Source organism: Carya illinoinensis, chromosome 15 (genome assembly GCF_018687715.1).
Source record: "Carya illinoinensis cultivar Pawnee chromosome 15, C.illinoinensisPawnee_v1, whole genome shotgun sequence".
Lineage (NCBI taxonomy): Eukaryota > Viridiplantae > Streptophyta > Magnoliopsida > Fagales > Juglandaceae > Carya > Carya illinoinensis.
The window spans coordinates 33,256,289-33,274,131 of NC_056766.1; the positions used below are offsets into that span (position 1 = coordinate 33,256,289).

Genomic DNA, 17,843 nt, shown 5'->3' on the forward strand with positions numbered 1-17,843 from the left:
AAAGAGCTAAACAAACTTTATATTAATGTTGTACACAACTCTTGTGGTTAAGAGAAAATTAAATTCGCTCCTTGAACATGATGTATCTTGTATCAACCAAGATAGCCATTCACATCTTCAAAGAAAGTAAAATAGTTGAACTTATATTAGTGTGATTAGGATTTATGTTAGAAGACAATTTATTTAATAAGTTGGACTAATATACAAGGCATAAACATGCACAAATTAGCAAATAAAACTAAACATTCTAGAAAAAAAGAAACATTTTCAAGCCCAACAATAGCTTACATCAAGTATCCAGCTTAGAAAAGAAGTCTATTGCATAAAGAAATGCCATAAGCTTGGGAATATAAAACATCGATAAATACAATCATCTTACAACTTGGGGTTGTATGAACCAATATCATTTCACCAATAAGCTCCATCTAGGTCTCGTATTCAAGCATGTGATTGACCATCATGATGTTATATGAATATATAATGTAAATGTTTTGGTACATCATGAACCTATAATAAGAAAAATTCTTGTGCTTAACTTCATATTTATAGACAGCCCACTGCATTTCATTATTTATAGACATCCAAACGCTTAAGTGGATGAACAGAGGTGAATTTATTCACTCAAACCAAACACATGAAATGGTTTATGGAAAGTAAATTGTGGGGTTTTAAATCTGTATACGAGAAAATGATGTTTTCAAGTAATGTATTTTATAGTGTTACTGGACATCGAAAAGGTAGAATCTATATGGTCATTCTATAGTCATTGCTTTGCTTTTAACACCAGTTCTTCACAAAAATCACTACTCCTTTGATCTTCTTGAGACCACAACCACTAAATGGTACTTGGTGTGGTAGTCTTTAGCCATGTTATGATAGATTGAAACCTCAGAAAAATCTCTAGATGCACTTCAGGCGATCTCCTCAAGCAGATTGAAGGCAACAGCCAAGGCAAAGGAAAAGAAGGCCAAAAGCTGGGGTTTTAATGCAAACTAAAGACTGTACATTATTTTGCAATTTTATTGGGTTAACTTCAAAGGAAATTTTCTATAGGTCTTTTTAAAGGAAAAAATAAACTTATCATCAGGTATGTTGACTAATATTGATGTTCTACCTTTGAAGTTCTAATATCCCAAGATTTCTGCTCAAATTGGCCTTTATGTTTGCAAACATCTCCATTATAGTTTCATATAATATAAAGATACTCTTATTTGCATCCAGCCACATTGAACATTCAAAGAAATTGTAGAAATCACACAAGGTTGTCCAATTTTAAACAATAGATGTATATAATGTCACAGGTCCAAAAATTGCTATCACAATTCTACCACTTTTGAGGTAGAACTTAAGAGGAATCAGTAGAAAGAAAAGAGAGGAGCTGTGTGTTGTTGTTCCTCTTAGTTCCAGCTACTTAGAACTGGTTTTGGTATGAGATTTTAAGGTCATTTGGTATTCCTAATGTCACATATTGAGGTTGAGTTAAAGAGATGAGATAAAGGCAAACTAAGGGGCTAGAACTTAAGAGGAATCAGAGCTAAAGTCATGTCAAATTTTCTACACTAGCTTGATAAGCCAAAAAGTTAGTTGTATACTTGTTTCAAAACCCCCCCTCCTTCAACCATAATCCCAATTACACAAGCAATGAACTAGCGTTTAGAAAAATTAGAAATAAGCATGATTTATGGGTAGACAGCATAAACACAGGAAGAGATAGTTCTTGATAAACTAGGAAATTCTAATGAAATTCTTAGTTGTTTACTTCGTTCTTAGCTTGAGTAGAAGGTAAAAAAATACACACTAATCTCTACTAATTTAACACATAAAAATGGAGGCCTAAACATAATTGAAAAGTGATTCAAATATTGTTAAAACTATAGTAGAACCTTTTTGTAGAAACCGTTGACATGGAACAAAAGAAAGCAGAAAATCATCTCACATCTTCAAACAGTAGATAGCACGAATTCTGCATGATATTGATCTCCAAAATCATCTAATCCTTGTATAATGAACTGGTTCTTATTCCTTGTGATAGAGGAAGAAGATGTTTATCCTTGTATCATGATATTGATCTCCAAAATATATAAGTGTGATTTCAAATGTTCTAATCCTAGATCATACTAGTTATGCTACAAAGGGAGATGCAAACCCACTTCATAAGTAACATAAAAAAGGAGATGCAAACCCAATTCATATAAGATACTGATATATGAAGTTATAAACCCTAAAACTTAGTAAATTCATGTGCTTTAACAGGGTACTTATAGTAAGACACATACAAGATTTCCAATCAATCCAGAATAAAGGCCCTTCAAATCTATTTTCTCACCACCATGCACAGCCTGTAACCAAGCACAATATTAAATTTTAAAGACACCCTAGTAAACAATTTGCATCAGAGAAAAAGACCCATGCAAACCACAAATCAAATTAACTATATAACCCCCCCTCACTTACAAAAAAAATATATAAGTGTGTTGTAGAGATAGCAATAAAAATTATGGCAAGTAGTGGTAGATATAATTACCCCTTTTTTAATAATCTTAGTTTATGTATCCTAAAACTACATTGAAATCTAAAAGTAAAATTACCAAGGTAGTCATCATTGATCCCATAAACATAAATACTACAATAAGATGCTGACCTTGAGATGCCCTCTTTCATGAAAAACCCATTTGCTAAGTTCAGTAAAAACTGCTCATTACTCTTGTCTGTTACAACTGCATCTACATCATTAACCTGAAAATAAATGTTAATAAAGTCCTCATTATCACCATATCAACATGGCTACACATTAGCTACATAATAGTATCTCCAAAAACAATGGAATTGGAAGAGATCTCCACTAATGTAATTCAAAATAGTTTAAGAACCTCATCTGCAGCTAATAAATACATATACTTTTTTTTATAAGTATAAGTAACTTTATTGAAGAGAATGAAATAGGCGTTACCCAAGAACACAAGTAAAATACAAAAACTTATACTATCTTTTTATAAGATAAAGTTTTATTGAATGAAAAAGTGTGTTTCCTCTAGTACACATGAAATATACAAGAGAAACACTTAACCACCAAGAGGACAAAGATCTAGAAAATAATGAAAAGTTGAAATAGATGAAGGGCTGTGTTGAGAAAGAATGACTTAAAGTCTACCACTAACTTTTCACAATCTTCAAAACTATGCTATTATCCACTCTCCACAATGATTAGCACTGAGGACTTCCAAACTGCCATTTCCAACATGACCAGAGATCTACCAATCAAGAAGACTTGACTCAATACATAAACTTATATCTGTGAAGCAAACAACTCCTTAAAAGAAGTCATAGAACATAATAGTTGGCACAACTACTAGGTTAAATGAGGTATCCATTGAAGTTGACTTGTTATGGGGTTATGACTTGTAGAAAAAAAGATATCTATCAGTTTACCATCAGTGCTTCCAGTTATGAAAATATCTACTGAAGAGACAGCAACATGCGTTACCACATCACAGTGCATATAACTCTTATCAAACCTACAAAACCAGGGTTCATGCTTGAGACATTCTCTATAGTATCCACAATTTGTTTTGCCATTTCTAAGCAATCTTGCCTCACAAAAGCATTTGTAATGAACAAAAGGTTTTTGAACTGTAAAGAAAAATAGTAGAGTACAAATTTTAATGGCCAGTTCATGGCAATGGCCCAGAAGAAACACATATAAAAAGCAGAACCAATGCTCAGAAACGTATAGTGACCAAATCATAAGTAATCCGGAAAATAAAACCTCACCCCAATCACATAGAATAAACCCAAAACCCTAAGCTTATGATTCCAAATCAACAAACCCAAAAACCCTACATGTTAGCCAAGGGGAGGGAAAAAATTTCATTTTTTGCTTGAGAAACTCCCCTATCAAGTAAACAAAAGCAGAGGGTTACTCTGTTCTGGGTTGGCTTACGGCATTGAAGGGGAGGCGGTGTAGCATGGAGGTGGTGTTGCGGCCATGTGGAAGGCTAACTTACGATGGTGCTTCGCCGCGGAGGAAGGCAGCGCAGGGCTTGTATGAGGCACTTGAGCAAGATCCATGTGAGGAAGAGCAGATCGACGATGAGAGAGGGAGGGAGAACTTGTGGAGGGGCTGGGGACCTTTGGGGGCTAGCTAGGCAATAGCTGGAGGTGGTGTGGCGGCTGAGGACGCGGCGGCACTAGGAAATCGAGAGAGAAAGGACTTCGAGGGTGAAGAGAGAAGGAGATCTGCGGGAGAGAGAGAAGCCACGAGAGAGGGGCTTGGTTGAGTTGGCCGGCGACGGTGGAGGTGGACGGTGATGGTGGGTGGATGGCGGCATGCAATGGTAGCTGCGTGGAGGCGTGAAGAGTAGAGATCGAGGGAGAGAAGCAAAATGCCACTGGGGGGAAGAGAGAGAGAGAGGGGAGGGAAAAAAAGTGAGGCGTTTTGGTGCTGAGGGATTAAAATTGAGTTTTTACGACTAAATTTACGTCGCTGAGAAACGATTGTATTATGGTTTTTTATTATTGCGGCGATTTTTCCGTCGCAACAAGTAAAAAATGGTCGGGAAAAACCAATTTGAATATTTTAGCGAATTATAGTCGTCGTAAAAGTAAAAGATCGCTGTAAAAGACTAATTTCCAACTTTGATGCAAAAACTTGAGGACCACATCAAAATCGCTGGAAATAAAGGCAGCGATTTTATTTTCGTCAAACATTAAATAGCTGGAAAAAAACCTTTTTCTTGTAGTGTCTTGTGAAAGTAGCTGAGTGTGAAGGTGGTTAGAGTAGAGAACATGTTTGAAGTTTGAATTAAGGTTTACATGAGCTTATGAGAAAGGGTTAAAATCTGATAAGGTCACGTTCTCAATCTTACTTGGGTTATCTGTTTGGACATTTGTTGCGGCTAGGTGTGGTAGTTCATTTGACTTTTGGTCCATTGCATTATGTCACATGTTGGTTGGGGTTGGAGATCGAGGCTTCTTTCATAAGTCTTGTTGCTCCATTTATAGATGACAATAATACCCATGCTGATCAGAAAACATCATGGTTTGCAACATTTTACATGTGCATTCCTATTGGAGTAGCTCTAGGCTTTGTTTATGGTTGACTTGTTGGAAAAAATTTGAATTGGCGTTATACGTTCTTTGGAAATACATTTGTTATGCTTCCCTTTGCTATTTTGGGTCTTGTGATGAAGACTTTGCATGTAAAAGGTTTCGGCGCCCTTGTTGAACCGAAAAAGGATTTGCACCCATATATACCTAATACTTTTTTATCTATTTTTATGAGCACCCAATATTAATACGGCCTCTACTTGGACATGTTTTTAAGGATCCCAAATACTTGTTGGGAAGACTTTGGGACAACTTGTGAAAAAAACAATTGTTCTTACCCAAACTAAGCTGTCTAGGTTTGAGTATACGCATCCAAAGTTTATAAGTTTTTTCTTCAACAATCTTGCACCACAATTAATATTAACCTACCCGAGAGAGAGAGAGAGAGAGAGAGAGAGAGAGAGAGAGAGAGAGAGAGAGAGAGAGTTTTTACTCAACGCAATCAATCATCGTTGAATATTGACAAAGCCCACATCATATGTGAATAAACTCTCGAGAAAATTATGACTTACGAAGTAAGATGGAGTTTGACAGAATCAGCATAGAATTCTAGAGAGAGAGAGAGAGAGAGAGAATGGATGTGAGGAAAATAGTGGTACTAGTGGAAGAAGAGGAGGCAGCAAGAACAGCCCTCAAGTGGGCTCTGCAAAACCTCATTCGCTGCGGCGATTTAATCACTCTTCTCCACATCTTCCCCTCTTCTTCTTCTTCTTCCTCCTCTTCTAAATCCAAAACCAAGACCAAATCTCGTCTCCTCCGCTTAAAAGGCTTCCAACTCGCCCTCTCTTTCAAAGACATCATCTGCAACAACTTCCCCAACGTAACCAACTTAATTATTAATTCCCTACGCCCTTTTTCCTTAGTTATGAATCATGACTATGTTCATATATATATATATATATATATATTCATGAATTGTTGATCACATATGTATATATATATATATATATTTATCATTGATCATTTGTCAATCGCAGGTTGTTTTACAGACAAATATTGAGATTGTTGTGACGGAAGGTGACCAAGAGGGTGCGAAGATTTCAGCCATGGTTAGAGAGATCGGAGCTTCGGCGCTTGTGGTCGGACTCCATGACCAAAGCTTTCTTTACAAGTAAGTTTTCATGTTGAAATATTCATTGTTAGAGATATTGGAATAATAAATGTACGATTCATGATTTAGAAGAAAAATATATTTATATTTCAATTAAATTATTTGAACACCTGCATCTAGCAATATTCCTGGAAAAAAACCAGAAAATTTGAGCTTTTTAGAATTGAAAAGGCGGGCTTTCCGGGAAAGTTCTGCAGTAAATGGTCAACGTTGAGATCGGGTTGTTTAATTAGGTAGTTTCTCACACAAAATTGTTTACCATTTTGTAATGCGTCACTTTCGGGACAGTTCACCTTTCCAAGACTTATGGCAACTGGCGGTATCATATTGGTACGTACCCACTTGTATTGGTTCGTTTTGTGTGAGCAGCTTCCCATTGAATAATGTTATTCTTCGTTCTAAATTTTATCGTCTCTAATCATAAATTAATTCGACAAATTTTAATCCGTTTCATATTTCTACCACTCATCAAGCAATAACATACTTAAAAACATAAGTGGAGTGTTAACGACGTGTTTTGCACACCGAGTACTGTCTTAGTTACCTACACCACAAAAAAGATGAGTGATTCGGAGTTGAAGGGTCATCTCTGATACCTAAGTTAGATTTGTGTTCTTTGCAAAAAATTCTAGTAAGCAAGAGATAAAGCATAAAAATCCAGAATTCTAATCTGGCTTTGGGCCGAAATCCCAGGGCCGGCCTCGGACACAAGATAGAAAGGAAGCCCAGTATCCGATGTGCGAAACACATTAACAAGGCTAATTATAAAAATCTAGAATAAAAATGACCAAGTAATATAGCTCAAAAATCATGGAAAATTATATATTTCTCACCTCTTTTTATCATTTTGGATGTACTGAGGATCAGAATTATAAGATGCCCTAGCTAGCTCTACACAGCATAAATCTAGATATAATAAAGCTCAAACAAATTGTGGTATAGGTTGGCAATGACGGACGGCAATAATATTGGAAGTAGGTTGGATTGCAGAGTGCTTGCCATCAAACAACCAACAGCTAATTCAACAGTACAGACGTTAAAGACGAAGAAGAGTGGTAGTGCAGTACTACAACTAGACAGTTCAAATCATATGGACTTTTCGCAGATAGAGATTGCCAGTTTACAGTAAGAATTATTCTTATATATTATTCCTCTACAACCTAACCTAATTTCTCATGTTTTCCAATGAGATTGCAGCACTTATGTTTGTTTGTGTTTTTGGCCTACTGATGAGAAAAATGTACTGTCACAAGTACTCTTAAAATGTAGGTGAGGAATGTTGATGAACAATATTATCCAACGAGTTTGATCATGTGTTCTTTAAACATCTATATTTATATATGGAACACATTTCAATATACATTTAAAATTGGCTTTGATTTAATGATTTGTAGATCATGAGGAATGTTTATGAACAATATCCAACAAGTTTCATGCGTTCTTTAAACATCTATACTTCTATATGGAACACATGATTTCAAATTTTTTTTAACAAATCATGACTCGTGTTTCCTTTTGTTTTAGGTAACATGTTTTTCAATTGTAAATGAGTTCAAATGACTTCCTACTGAGCAAGTTTTACATTGAACCCGAAGAGTCACGCGTAATGCTATATATAGTTTTAGGGTATGCAAATTTCACATACTTCATTTGAAAAAATGAGCTCAACCGTTATAAAGTATATTCCTACATGTTCGTTATCCAAATTTACCTACTTTTTCAATAGGAGTGCGCTAGGCTTGCACATCATAAGACTATACAAATCATTTTCCTAACCCGAATGATCTAAACATATGTCTCTATGTTTTGGAAAAAGATTCTTTCAACTTCATGCCCGAAATTAATGGTCTCAAATAGGAAAAGAAATAGAGATATATATATATATAAAGTGACTGCACAAAAATCAATATTGCTATTTGTATCATTTTTTAGGCAGCATTAAATACATAATAAATACTTGAGGGGTTATACTCGATTCTCATGTTTTATATTAAATGCCACAAGTTGAAAATAGTACTGGAAGATCATTGCTGCAGTACATTCCAACATGTACACATAAACATGTTGGATTTAGTGTTTGAAAATGTTTAATTTGAGGTAATTAATTAACTGGTCCAAGCTGTTTGTAAATGGAGTGCAGAGTCCCAGATATTTCTCCACCAAAAATTCCATACAGAATTTGCCCAAGCCGTTCAGCAATTATTTGGAGGTCAAGGAGAAGATCATAATGTTTCTGGAAGTAGTACTGGAGGCTCAATGCAAATTATCTCAAAAGGATATATATATATATATATTATATATGGTTCAGTTGATTCATGAGCCCCACTTTCCCCATTAAAGGAAATTCTTTGAGCATAACATGATGACAAACTACAAATGAAAAGTGCAAGTGAACATCATCATGTAGTTGTTTTTTCATGCTTTACATGATGATTTTCTGATTTATAAGAAGCTCCTGATATTTTCTTATGATGTCTGCCCACCCAGCTCCGAGGTTGTTCAGCTATCCATTTCTTACTATATCGATGACTTCATTGATTTTGGAAACTTTCACTCCTCTTCATGATTGATCTTATTCTTATGGTAAAAGATCTTGTGAGCATGCTTGGATTTTGATCCATCGAAAGCATTCGCTCAAGCATTTATATTGACGTAGCATTATCGATCAGCTATTGAATTTGTTAAATATTTAAAAATTAAAAATTGATTCTTCAATGGTTAATGAGGTTGATGGGCAATTTTACATCAACGATGAAAATGAGATAAGAATGTAGTATATAGCCTAACTGTATTAATTTTTATTTAAAATAATAACTAGTGTGAGAATATTATATAGTAAGATATATATACCTTTTAATCAATATATAATAACATAATCAGAATATAATATAAACCAAATCTCACCAAACGCTATAAAAATAAAACCAAGACCCCGACCCAAGTCCATAACTAATATGGAGACAATTGAGACCAAAACCAAATCAAAAACCCATTTTTGCTAAGAGAAATGATACTTACAGTCTCGAATGTGCAAGTGTCGTGCAGTCACTTTAAAAAAAATAAATAAATACATAATTCATATAAAAAGGAAATTAATTTTTTTATAGTGGACTCTAACCTAATTTAATAGTGAAAAAAGTGACGCTTGCACACTTCACGACTGTACGTAGCATTACTCGCTTGCTAATTATATATGTATATAATCTTCAAAGAATTAAAAATTTGATTTTTTGTTATTCAATTTAATATTTGAGATTATTTTCTTTCCTTCTCATGATCTCTTCAAGGGGCAAGATTGGAATAAGAAATTGAATTTTTCTCAAACTTCAATCATTATCATATATACAAGGTCATAAAATCATCCTGATACTAAAACTTATCAATTTTCACATGTTATCTTAATATACTATCTTTTTTTTTATATATATGGGAAATTACATTTTCCGCCCTTGAATTCTAAACTTTTTTCCAAGTTGCATGATCTTAAACTACCAAAATTAACATTTAGCACCACAAATTACAGAATTTGACATCTACACCACTAGTTAAGATTAATTGACCATTAAAGTCGATGTAAAATAGCAAATGTAACATAGCTTTAACGGTCTTATTTCAATGCATATTGGGTAGTTTAGGTTGCAACTAATTGCCAACTTTTAATATTTGGAACCCTATATTGCAAAAGTTGTGATCATAGGTTATAGCACTTCACATAAGATTAGAGTTGATACTATAATAATTCACAGTAAGAGGTTATTTGGATAGTGAGATGAGATCAGATGATTTTAGATGAAATTTGAATGTTAAATAAAATATTATTATAATATTATTTTTTAATATTATTATTGTTTTAGAATTTAAAAAAGTTGAATTATTTATTATATTTTGTATGAAAATTTGATAAAATTATAATGTTGAAATGAGATGAGTTGAGAGTGTTTCTCAATCTGACCTTTAACTTTTAGGGTTGACATTGCATAAAATATAACAATTTGAAAAGAGCATATCCTAAACTTGTTATATACTTTTTTGAGTTATGTTATTTGTACGTACGATAGTATGTAGTAAATACACTATTTATTGTGGGACTCAACCGTTATAAATATAAAATAAAAGTGAAAATACTTTGATATATTTTCAAGAAAAAATTTATTTGCAGTCTTCACTTAAAGACTACATGTGCAAGCTCTTTATTAAAAGAGAAAAAATATCATTTTAATAGGGATATTTGAGTAATTTTAAAAATTTTTAAAGATGAAATTACTTATGTCTTCATTGCAGTCCCCAAATGAGGAGTGTACGTAACATTGCTCATATTTCAAAGTGTGCAGAGGATACATGGTCTAAATTACAAACGTGACAATATTTGATTTGTAAAAAAAAATTATGAATTAAAATTTTCTAAATCAAATCATGTTACATTAATAATTTGAGTAATATATTTTCTATTCAAAAATTTTATATACAATCACTTTTACGTATTTTTTATATATTCTATTAATGTGATTGGTTGCATTATGTTTTTAATATAAAATAACTGTTTCAGTCAATTATATCAGTAAAATATATAAAAAATACGTAAAAGTGATTATATATAATATTATTATTATTATTATTATTATTATTATTATTATTTTGGATAGGAATAATAGTTTAAAAATAATAAGAAAATAAATAAAGAATAAAAAAAAAGGGGGTAATCACGTGGAACGTTAGCTTTGAAAATGGGTTCGGAAAGGCTTTTGGATGGATGGGAATAGAGCCGAAAAAGCGAAGCTAGCTGGGCCTTTGCCTCTTTGATTGGGGCTCAACTCGACTCAGCATCAACTCCACAATTAAAGAAGACTACACACTACAAAACCCAGCATCAGTAGCAGCGGTAGCAGCCGAGCCTCTCGACTCAGCCCTCAAAACACTCTTTAAAACAGCGGCGTCCAGCTCGAGCAACGCTACGCTAAAGGCCGAGCGTGTGGCGAGTTGAGCTAACAGATCTGTAAGCCTCTCGGCTGGAAAAATAGACTCTTCTCTTCTCTTTCTCTGCATAGCAAACTCAGAAAAGCTCATCCTTTTTTGCGTCTCTCTCGGCTCGGGGGCTCAGATCCGGCTCTGATCTTGCGCCGCCGACCCAACTTTTTCCGCCTTCCTTCTTCCCTCCATTTCCCTCTCTCTCTGAGTTGTTTTTTGTCGCTCTGTTGTCGTAAGATGTCGAGTCTACGCCTCAATTCATTCCTTCATGGTGAATTACTAACGTTGAAAAAGAAAACCCAGAACTTTTTGTTCACTATTTTCTATTTCATTGCGTTTTCCTTTTTGTGAATTTCTTCTTTTTGTTCAGATTGTGTTTCTTAGTACTGACAACTTGAATTGGGGAGAATTTCGTACGCAGAGTTTCCATTTCTAATTAATTTTAAGGTAAGAAAGATTACAAGTATATACAGCTACTGTGGACTCGCCACTTCTTTTTTGATAGGAATTAAAGCTTAAATGGTGCTTAAAATATCTTTCAGACAGTAGCTGTCAATACTACTAAGGCAGGGAACAGGATGGATTGGACTTCAAATAATGCATTGAAACCTTTCAGAGGTATTGGAAGTCAATATATGATCATGCTTATATTTTGTTACTCGTGAAAAGAGAAGTCTTTTTCTTTTGGGTGGTGCCACTGCATACTAAAGAGTAAAAGTGAAATGCGGTGATGCATTTTATTTGTGATGAATTGTATATACTCTGTATAAGTTCGATTTGCAATGTTATGCAAAATTAGGAAATCAAACATGTTAAGATCATTCCCCCCCCCCCCCCCCCCCCCCCCCCGCCCCAAAACAAAAAAAAAAAGGGGTAGGAGGAGCCGATTGAAGCTGTGCCTCTTATGCAGGCGTAATCATATTAGCACTCTAACCCTGGGATACCTGATAGGAGGAATATATTTAGCTACTAAAAACAAGGAAGATACTTATCAAAACAAATAAAGGAAGATACTGATGTCGATCAACTTTCCTACCTCTTAATATGGTGGATGGCGACTTGACAATTACTACTTGAAATGCTGAATTACTATATGTAAGCAGTGAAGAAACTACTCTAAAATCAGTTGTATGCCTTTGTGTATTATAATATCAACTGTTTCCAGGGATTGTTCAGTGAAAACCAAGTTTCTTTTGCTTCTCATATTTGGTAATTGCTACTGATGAGTAGATCAAGAAAATCCAGGGTATTCGTTTTATAGTTTGCTGCCATTAGACGTGAGGAGTACATGGATATAAGATTCAATAATCAGTCGTGTTCTGTAGTTAAATCATATATGACATTCTTGATAGGAATTGGGCAAGGTAGGGATGACTCGATAAAATATTCCCATTTTCTTTGGTACAAAATCTAACTAATGGGGTTATGAAAGTGCTTTTCTTTGCAGTTTAACTGGGTTACAATGACATTCCTTATGGTCATGTATTCGAGACCTAGGGTTGTAACTGTCCTTTACATGTTAATGTGTTTATCAGTCAACTTGAGTGTTATTGCTTTCAAGGGTCTACTGATCTCAGACATGCAGCTTTTTAAAATAAGTCAATCAATTTTATTAAGAGCACAAGGGGGTCGCAACCCAAGATTTGTTTTTGAATGATCATTGACTGCTAGTAACATAGTAGATCTCCTGATGTTATATTTGAGTTTCTGATAAGCTGATATTGTACTCTCATTAATGAATAAAGGGCCAATCTATGAATATTTTTTCCTTTCATGCTTCATGATTTAGATATGGAACCAAAATCCATGATGGATATGGCACTCATTCCAAGCATTGATCCGATAGATATTGGATTGGGTTCTTCAGAAAAGGGAAATGCTATTACTTCAGCAAAACCGAGAAAGAAGACGATGACATCAGTTTATCTCAAGTTTTTTGAGACAGCTCCAGATGGGAAAAGTCGGAGGTGCAAGTTTTGTGGACAGAGCTATTCTATTGCAACTGCCACTGGTAATTTTTTTTCTCTGCACCTCTTTCTTGTCGTTCTTGTGGTTGTTTTTCTTGATGGTATTATTGTTACCATTAGAACCCTTCCCTCCTGTTGGTTGGAACAGGTATGTTGCCTCTGAGGTTCAAGGGTTTCAATAAACATAAACAAAATAATTTGAAAACAGACTATTAATATATTGCATGGCGCTCCATAAGGGGTTCAGCTCTTCTGGTATGATTGATTATTAGTTGCAGATACAATCCATTCATCATAAAAAAGGGCTTTTCTTGGGCTCTGCATATTTCTCATCAATAAAATCCTTATTTACTGATAGAAAAAGGGTAGTGTAGATTCAATCTCAACACATTGTAAGATATTTTTACCAATCTAACATGTGGTAAGATATTGCAACAGAAATGGTTATTTGATAGATGGATTTGTGTTTTTTTTTCCCTTTCTTTCTCTTAATTTTTCATGTTTTAAGCCATTGAACTTTGGCATATCATGAGCTTATAAGGAACAATCGAACAACGGGAAATGCATAGCCCCAGGAACAACGGGAAATACATAAGTCTCCAAAAATTACCACCCCCAGCGGCCAAAAAAAAAAACTCTGGTTGCAATCCAATCGAATGTATATTCTATAAATCTGTCTCTGGGCTTGAACTATGACATTCTGATCACACATTTGTATGCATCTCCCTCATTTTCCTTTCTTTTCAAAGGTAATTTGGGAAGGCACCTGAGTAATCGGCATCCAGGATACGATAAGTCAGGAGGGGATGCAGTTAGCAATTTAGCACCACAGCCCATTACTGTAAGCAAGAAGTCTCAACCTCAAGGGAAAGTACCTCAGGTGGATTATGATCATCTAAATTGGTTGCTTATTAAGTGGCTCATTGTAGCTTCTCTCCCTCCTTCAACCGTGGAAGAAAAATGGTTGGCAAACTCTTATAAGTTTCTGAATGCATCAATACAACTATGGTCCGGTGAGAAGTATAAAGCAGTATTTCGTGAAGTTTTCAGAAGCATGCAGGAAGACGTAAGAGCATCTTTGGAGCACATTTCTTCAAAGTTCTCGATCACACTTGACTTCTGGACTTCCTATGAACAGATTTATTATATGAGTGTCACATGCCAGTGGATTGATGAGAACTGGTCCTTCCAAAAAGTGCTTCTTGATATATGTCACATTCCTCACCCCTGTGGGGATGCTGAGATTTATCACTCCCTTGTGAAGGTTATTAGGATGTACAATATTGAGAACAGAGTCCTCTCCTGCACCCATGATAACAGTCAAAGTGCCATGCATGCCTGCCATACTTTGAAAGAGCATTTGGATGGTCAGAAAGTAGGGCCATTTTGTTTCATCCCCTGTGCTGCACGAACTTTAAATTTGATCATAGATGATGGATTAAGAGCCACAAAACCTGTAATCTCTAAGATCCGGGAGTTTGTGCTTGAGTTAAATGCATCCTCAGAGATGTCGGAAGATTTTATTCAATTAACTACAGCATATCAAGAAGGCAGTTGGAAACCTCCACTCGATGCTTCAGCACGGTGGAGTGGAAATTACCAGATGCTAGATATTGTGCGCAAGGTACTTGCTCTGATCATCTAAAACCTTCTGCCTTAGGATATGAAAAATTCACAAACGAAAAGTCTCTTTATCTAAATATTAAGGAAAATAGAAACATATATAATATGCACATGAAAATCACTCCTTGTGCACAAGGGACTGCAGGCCTGCACAAATAATTTTCCAAACAGAGAATCTTTTTATGCTCGCCCTTCAAATATTTTTTTCTTTTTTCCCAAAGAAAGTACTTTTAATGACTGCCTTGAAGTTCAGCGGATAAAGGAAATTTGCAAATATTCTATGTGACACTCACTAACTTGTAAACTTGGATGCATGACAAGGGTGAAACCCCTCTATTTGTTTTTAATATATGTTTTGTGATGTTTATACTGTACAGCCACACTCTACTACTCACAATTTAATTAAGTAAAATAAATTGCCTGATGTGATCACCATTGAGATTAGGGGTACTACCTGCACCCCCCCCCCCCATACAGGGGCCACCCTGGCCCTGCCCACTGGGTGCCCCCGTTCAGATGCCGGAAAGCGGATTGGCCCCTACGGCCATCCGCCGTCCCCTGCCCACTGCCCCCACCCAAGGCGAAAAAACCAAACAAAAGCCAGTGAACCACCAACCAAAACAAACCAGAGAGAGAGAGAGAGACGCGAGGAGGGAAGGGGAGGGGATGGGACTTTCTAACCAAACCCTATAATAAAATGACGTCGTTTTATTTAAAAAAAAAAATTAAGATATATGTGTATATATATATATACAGGCCGGATTGGGGAAACCCCAGGTGAGCCTGCACCTAGCTCGGGCCCTGTCCTGGTTAGGCGAGGGCGGGTGGACAGGTGGCAGAGCCCTGCTGCCCACTCCTGATTGAGACAGTCCCCATTTTCTGTGCATGATGGTTTTAAAAGATAAAAGTATATTTTGGCCCCTAGCTGTTGAAGTTTGCTTTGTCAGAGTTCAATTATGTGTGTATTGAGAAAGTTTTGAGAAATTGGTTTTTGGGGGTTTGAAAACAGTGTCAGATGCATAATTTTCTCATGATATTTGCTATTGGTCTAGGTAAAACAACTGCCTAATGTAGCTCACGTGTGTGTTATGTTTGTATGTTGCTTTGTGTGTGCACCAAACCCGCATCAATGTGGTGGCTATTGATGAACTAGGCTTTTACGTATGAAACAGGCTAGTAAGTCTATGGATGCTGTTATCAGGAAGTATGAGGAGACACTAGGCAATAGGATGCCGCTGACCTCCACAGAGAAGAATGCGGTCAGTATCATGCATCAATATTTAGAACCTTTCTACAAAACCACAACCAACATATGCACAAACAAGCTGCCCACAATCGGGCTGGTTCTCTTCTTCATGGATCACATCTCCGAGACAATAACTGTCTGCAGAGAATCCCGTCACAGCCCAGATTGGCTAAAGAATGCTGCTGAAGACATGGCTATAAAGGCCAGAAATTACAATAACCAGGTTTGCAACATATTTACATACATGACAGCAATTCTTGATCCTCGAATCAAAGGAGAGCTAATTCCCGAAAGTCTCAGCTCAGACAATTATCTTGAGGAAGCAAGAACTCATTTCATGAGAAACTATTCTACCACCCATTTTCCATCCATGACTAGTGGTTACAGTGCCCAAGAGGTTGAAGATGGTGGGAGTGTCTCTTTTGCAGAGGAAATTGCTCGAAAGAAGAGAAGGGCAAGCATGAGCACTGCCACTGATGAACTCACTCAGTACCTGTCAGAGCCTCCAGCTCCAATACCAACAGATGTTCTGGAGTGGTGGAAGGTTAATAGTACACGCTACCCCCGACTTTCTGTTATGGCTCGAGATTTCTTGACAGTGCAAGCAACTTCCGTAGCACCTGAAGATTTGTTCTGCAGCAAAGGCGATGAGATAGAGAAGCAAAGATTTTGCATGCCGCATGATAGTGCACAAGCTCTCCTTTGTATCAGGTCATGGACTCAGGGTGGAATCAAGTTGAAGTTCAAGTCCACTGAGATAGACTGTGAGAGGTTGATGGAATTGGCAGCTACTGCTTCAGCAGATAATAGTAATGCTGGTTCTGAGAAGAAACAAAAGTGATGACAGTGACACAGCATTGCTTGGTGTATTATGGATATTTGCCATCCATTTCCATTACAAAGAGAGGGAACTCTAACCCAGAAAGATAAAGAAAGAAAAGAGTCATATCTTGAGATGGCTACGTGTTATTACCCTCCCATCTCAAGAGGGGAATGGGTGTGCAATTGACATTTTGCTTTTCCTGTATTTATTAGGTGAACACTATGTACTGATGTACAGTAAAACTGAAAAACGCTAACTAGAGACGGAAACAGATGATAAGTGTATCTGATTATTTGAACATACGAGTGATGTAACGAAGCAGCCAAGCAAAATCTTGTTGGTATTGTAGCCTTCCCTTTTGGAGCTGATCAACATGAAAAAGTATATACATGGATTGTGTTATCATGTACAAAAAAGTACGCTTTGTTAATGGTAAGAGAGACTTTTAAGTCTTGTTTCCGTACATGTATTGATGTCCGGATTTTTTTTTTTTGCAACCATTTACATCTAATTTAATCGTTATAATTTTTTAAAATTTTTACATAAAATAAAATAAATAATTTAATTTTTTTAATTTCAAAATGAAAATGATATTAAAAAAAATATTTTAATAATATTTTATATAACTTTCAACTTTTATTTTAATTCATCTCTATTCTTGTATCATATGCAAAAAGAAACGTGATTCATTTTAGGAAGTTGTTCTCTTGCTGATCCATGACATTTTCTCTCTCTGTCCACATTCCCCAACAATTTTTTTTTTTTTTCACGTTTATCTTTGATTTTCTCGACTCGTACCTTTTTAGTATTAAAATCAATGGATTATAGATGTTATTAAATTAGAGAAGTTAAAAGGATCATATGCTATATGACTCTTAACGGGCAGAATTTCTTTAAAGAGAATACTTTAGTTAAAAGGGATTACATAAAAATAAACTCATAAATTTATATAGTTTGATGTGATACGTCAGATTGTAAAGTTACTTTTATTACAAAATAGAT

At 35.6% G+C, this 17,843-nt stretch overlaps 2 protein-coding genes across 3 annotated transcripts; both read left to right on the forward strand.

Moving 5' to 3' along the window:
- Positions 1 to 5,547: 5,547 nt before the first annotated feature.
- On the forward strand, positions 5,548 to 8,686 carry LOC122296435. The gene is made up of 4 exons (XM_043106151.1): positions 5,548 to 5,926; positions 6,084 to 6,217; positions 7,160 to 7,342; positions 8,358 to 8,686. Exons 1-4 carry the CDS (start codon positions 5,681 to 5,683, stop codon positions 8,443 to 8,445), a joined length of 651 nt encoding a protein of 216 aa, XP_042962085.1. The 5' UTR covers positions 5,548 to 5,680; the 3' UTR covers positions 8,446 to 8,686.
- A 2,327-nt stretch (positions 8,687 to 11,013) lies between these two features.
- Positions 11,014 to 17,304, forward strand: LOC122296434 (zinc finger BED domain-containing protein DAYSLEEPER-like). 2 transcript variants are annotated; one of them, XM_043106150.1, is made up of 6 exons: positions 11,014 to 11,210; positions 11,553 to 11,629; positions 11,725 to 11,800; positions 12,972 to 13,193; positions 13,899 to 14,773; positions 15,945 to 17,304. In XM_043106150.1, exons 3-6 carry the CDS (start codon positions 11,761 to 11,763, stop codon positions 16,857 to 16,859), a joined length of 2,052 nt encoding a protein of 683 aa, XP_042962084.1. In that variant the 5' UTR covers positions 11,014 to 11,210; positions 11,553 to 11,629; positions 11,725 to 11,760; the 3' UTR covers positions 16,860 to 17,304. The 2 variants fall into 2 exon arrangements, with proteins under 2 accessions (XP_042962084.1, XP_042962083.1); XM_043106149.1 differs by having other exon boundaries at positions 11,015 to 11,453.
- The last annotated feature ends 539 nt before the right edge of the window (positions 17,305 to 17,843 follow it).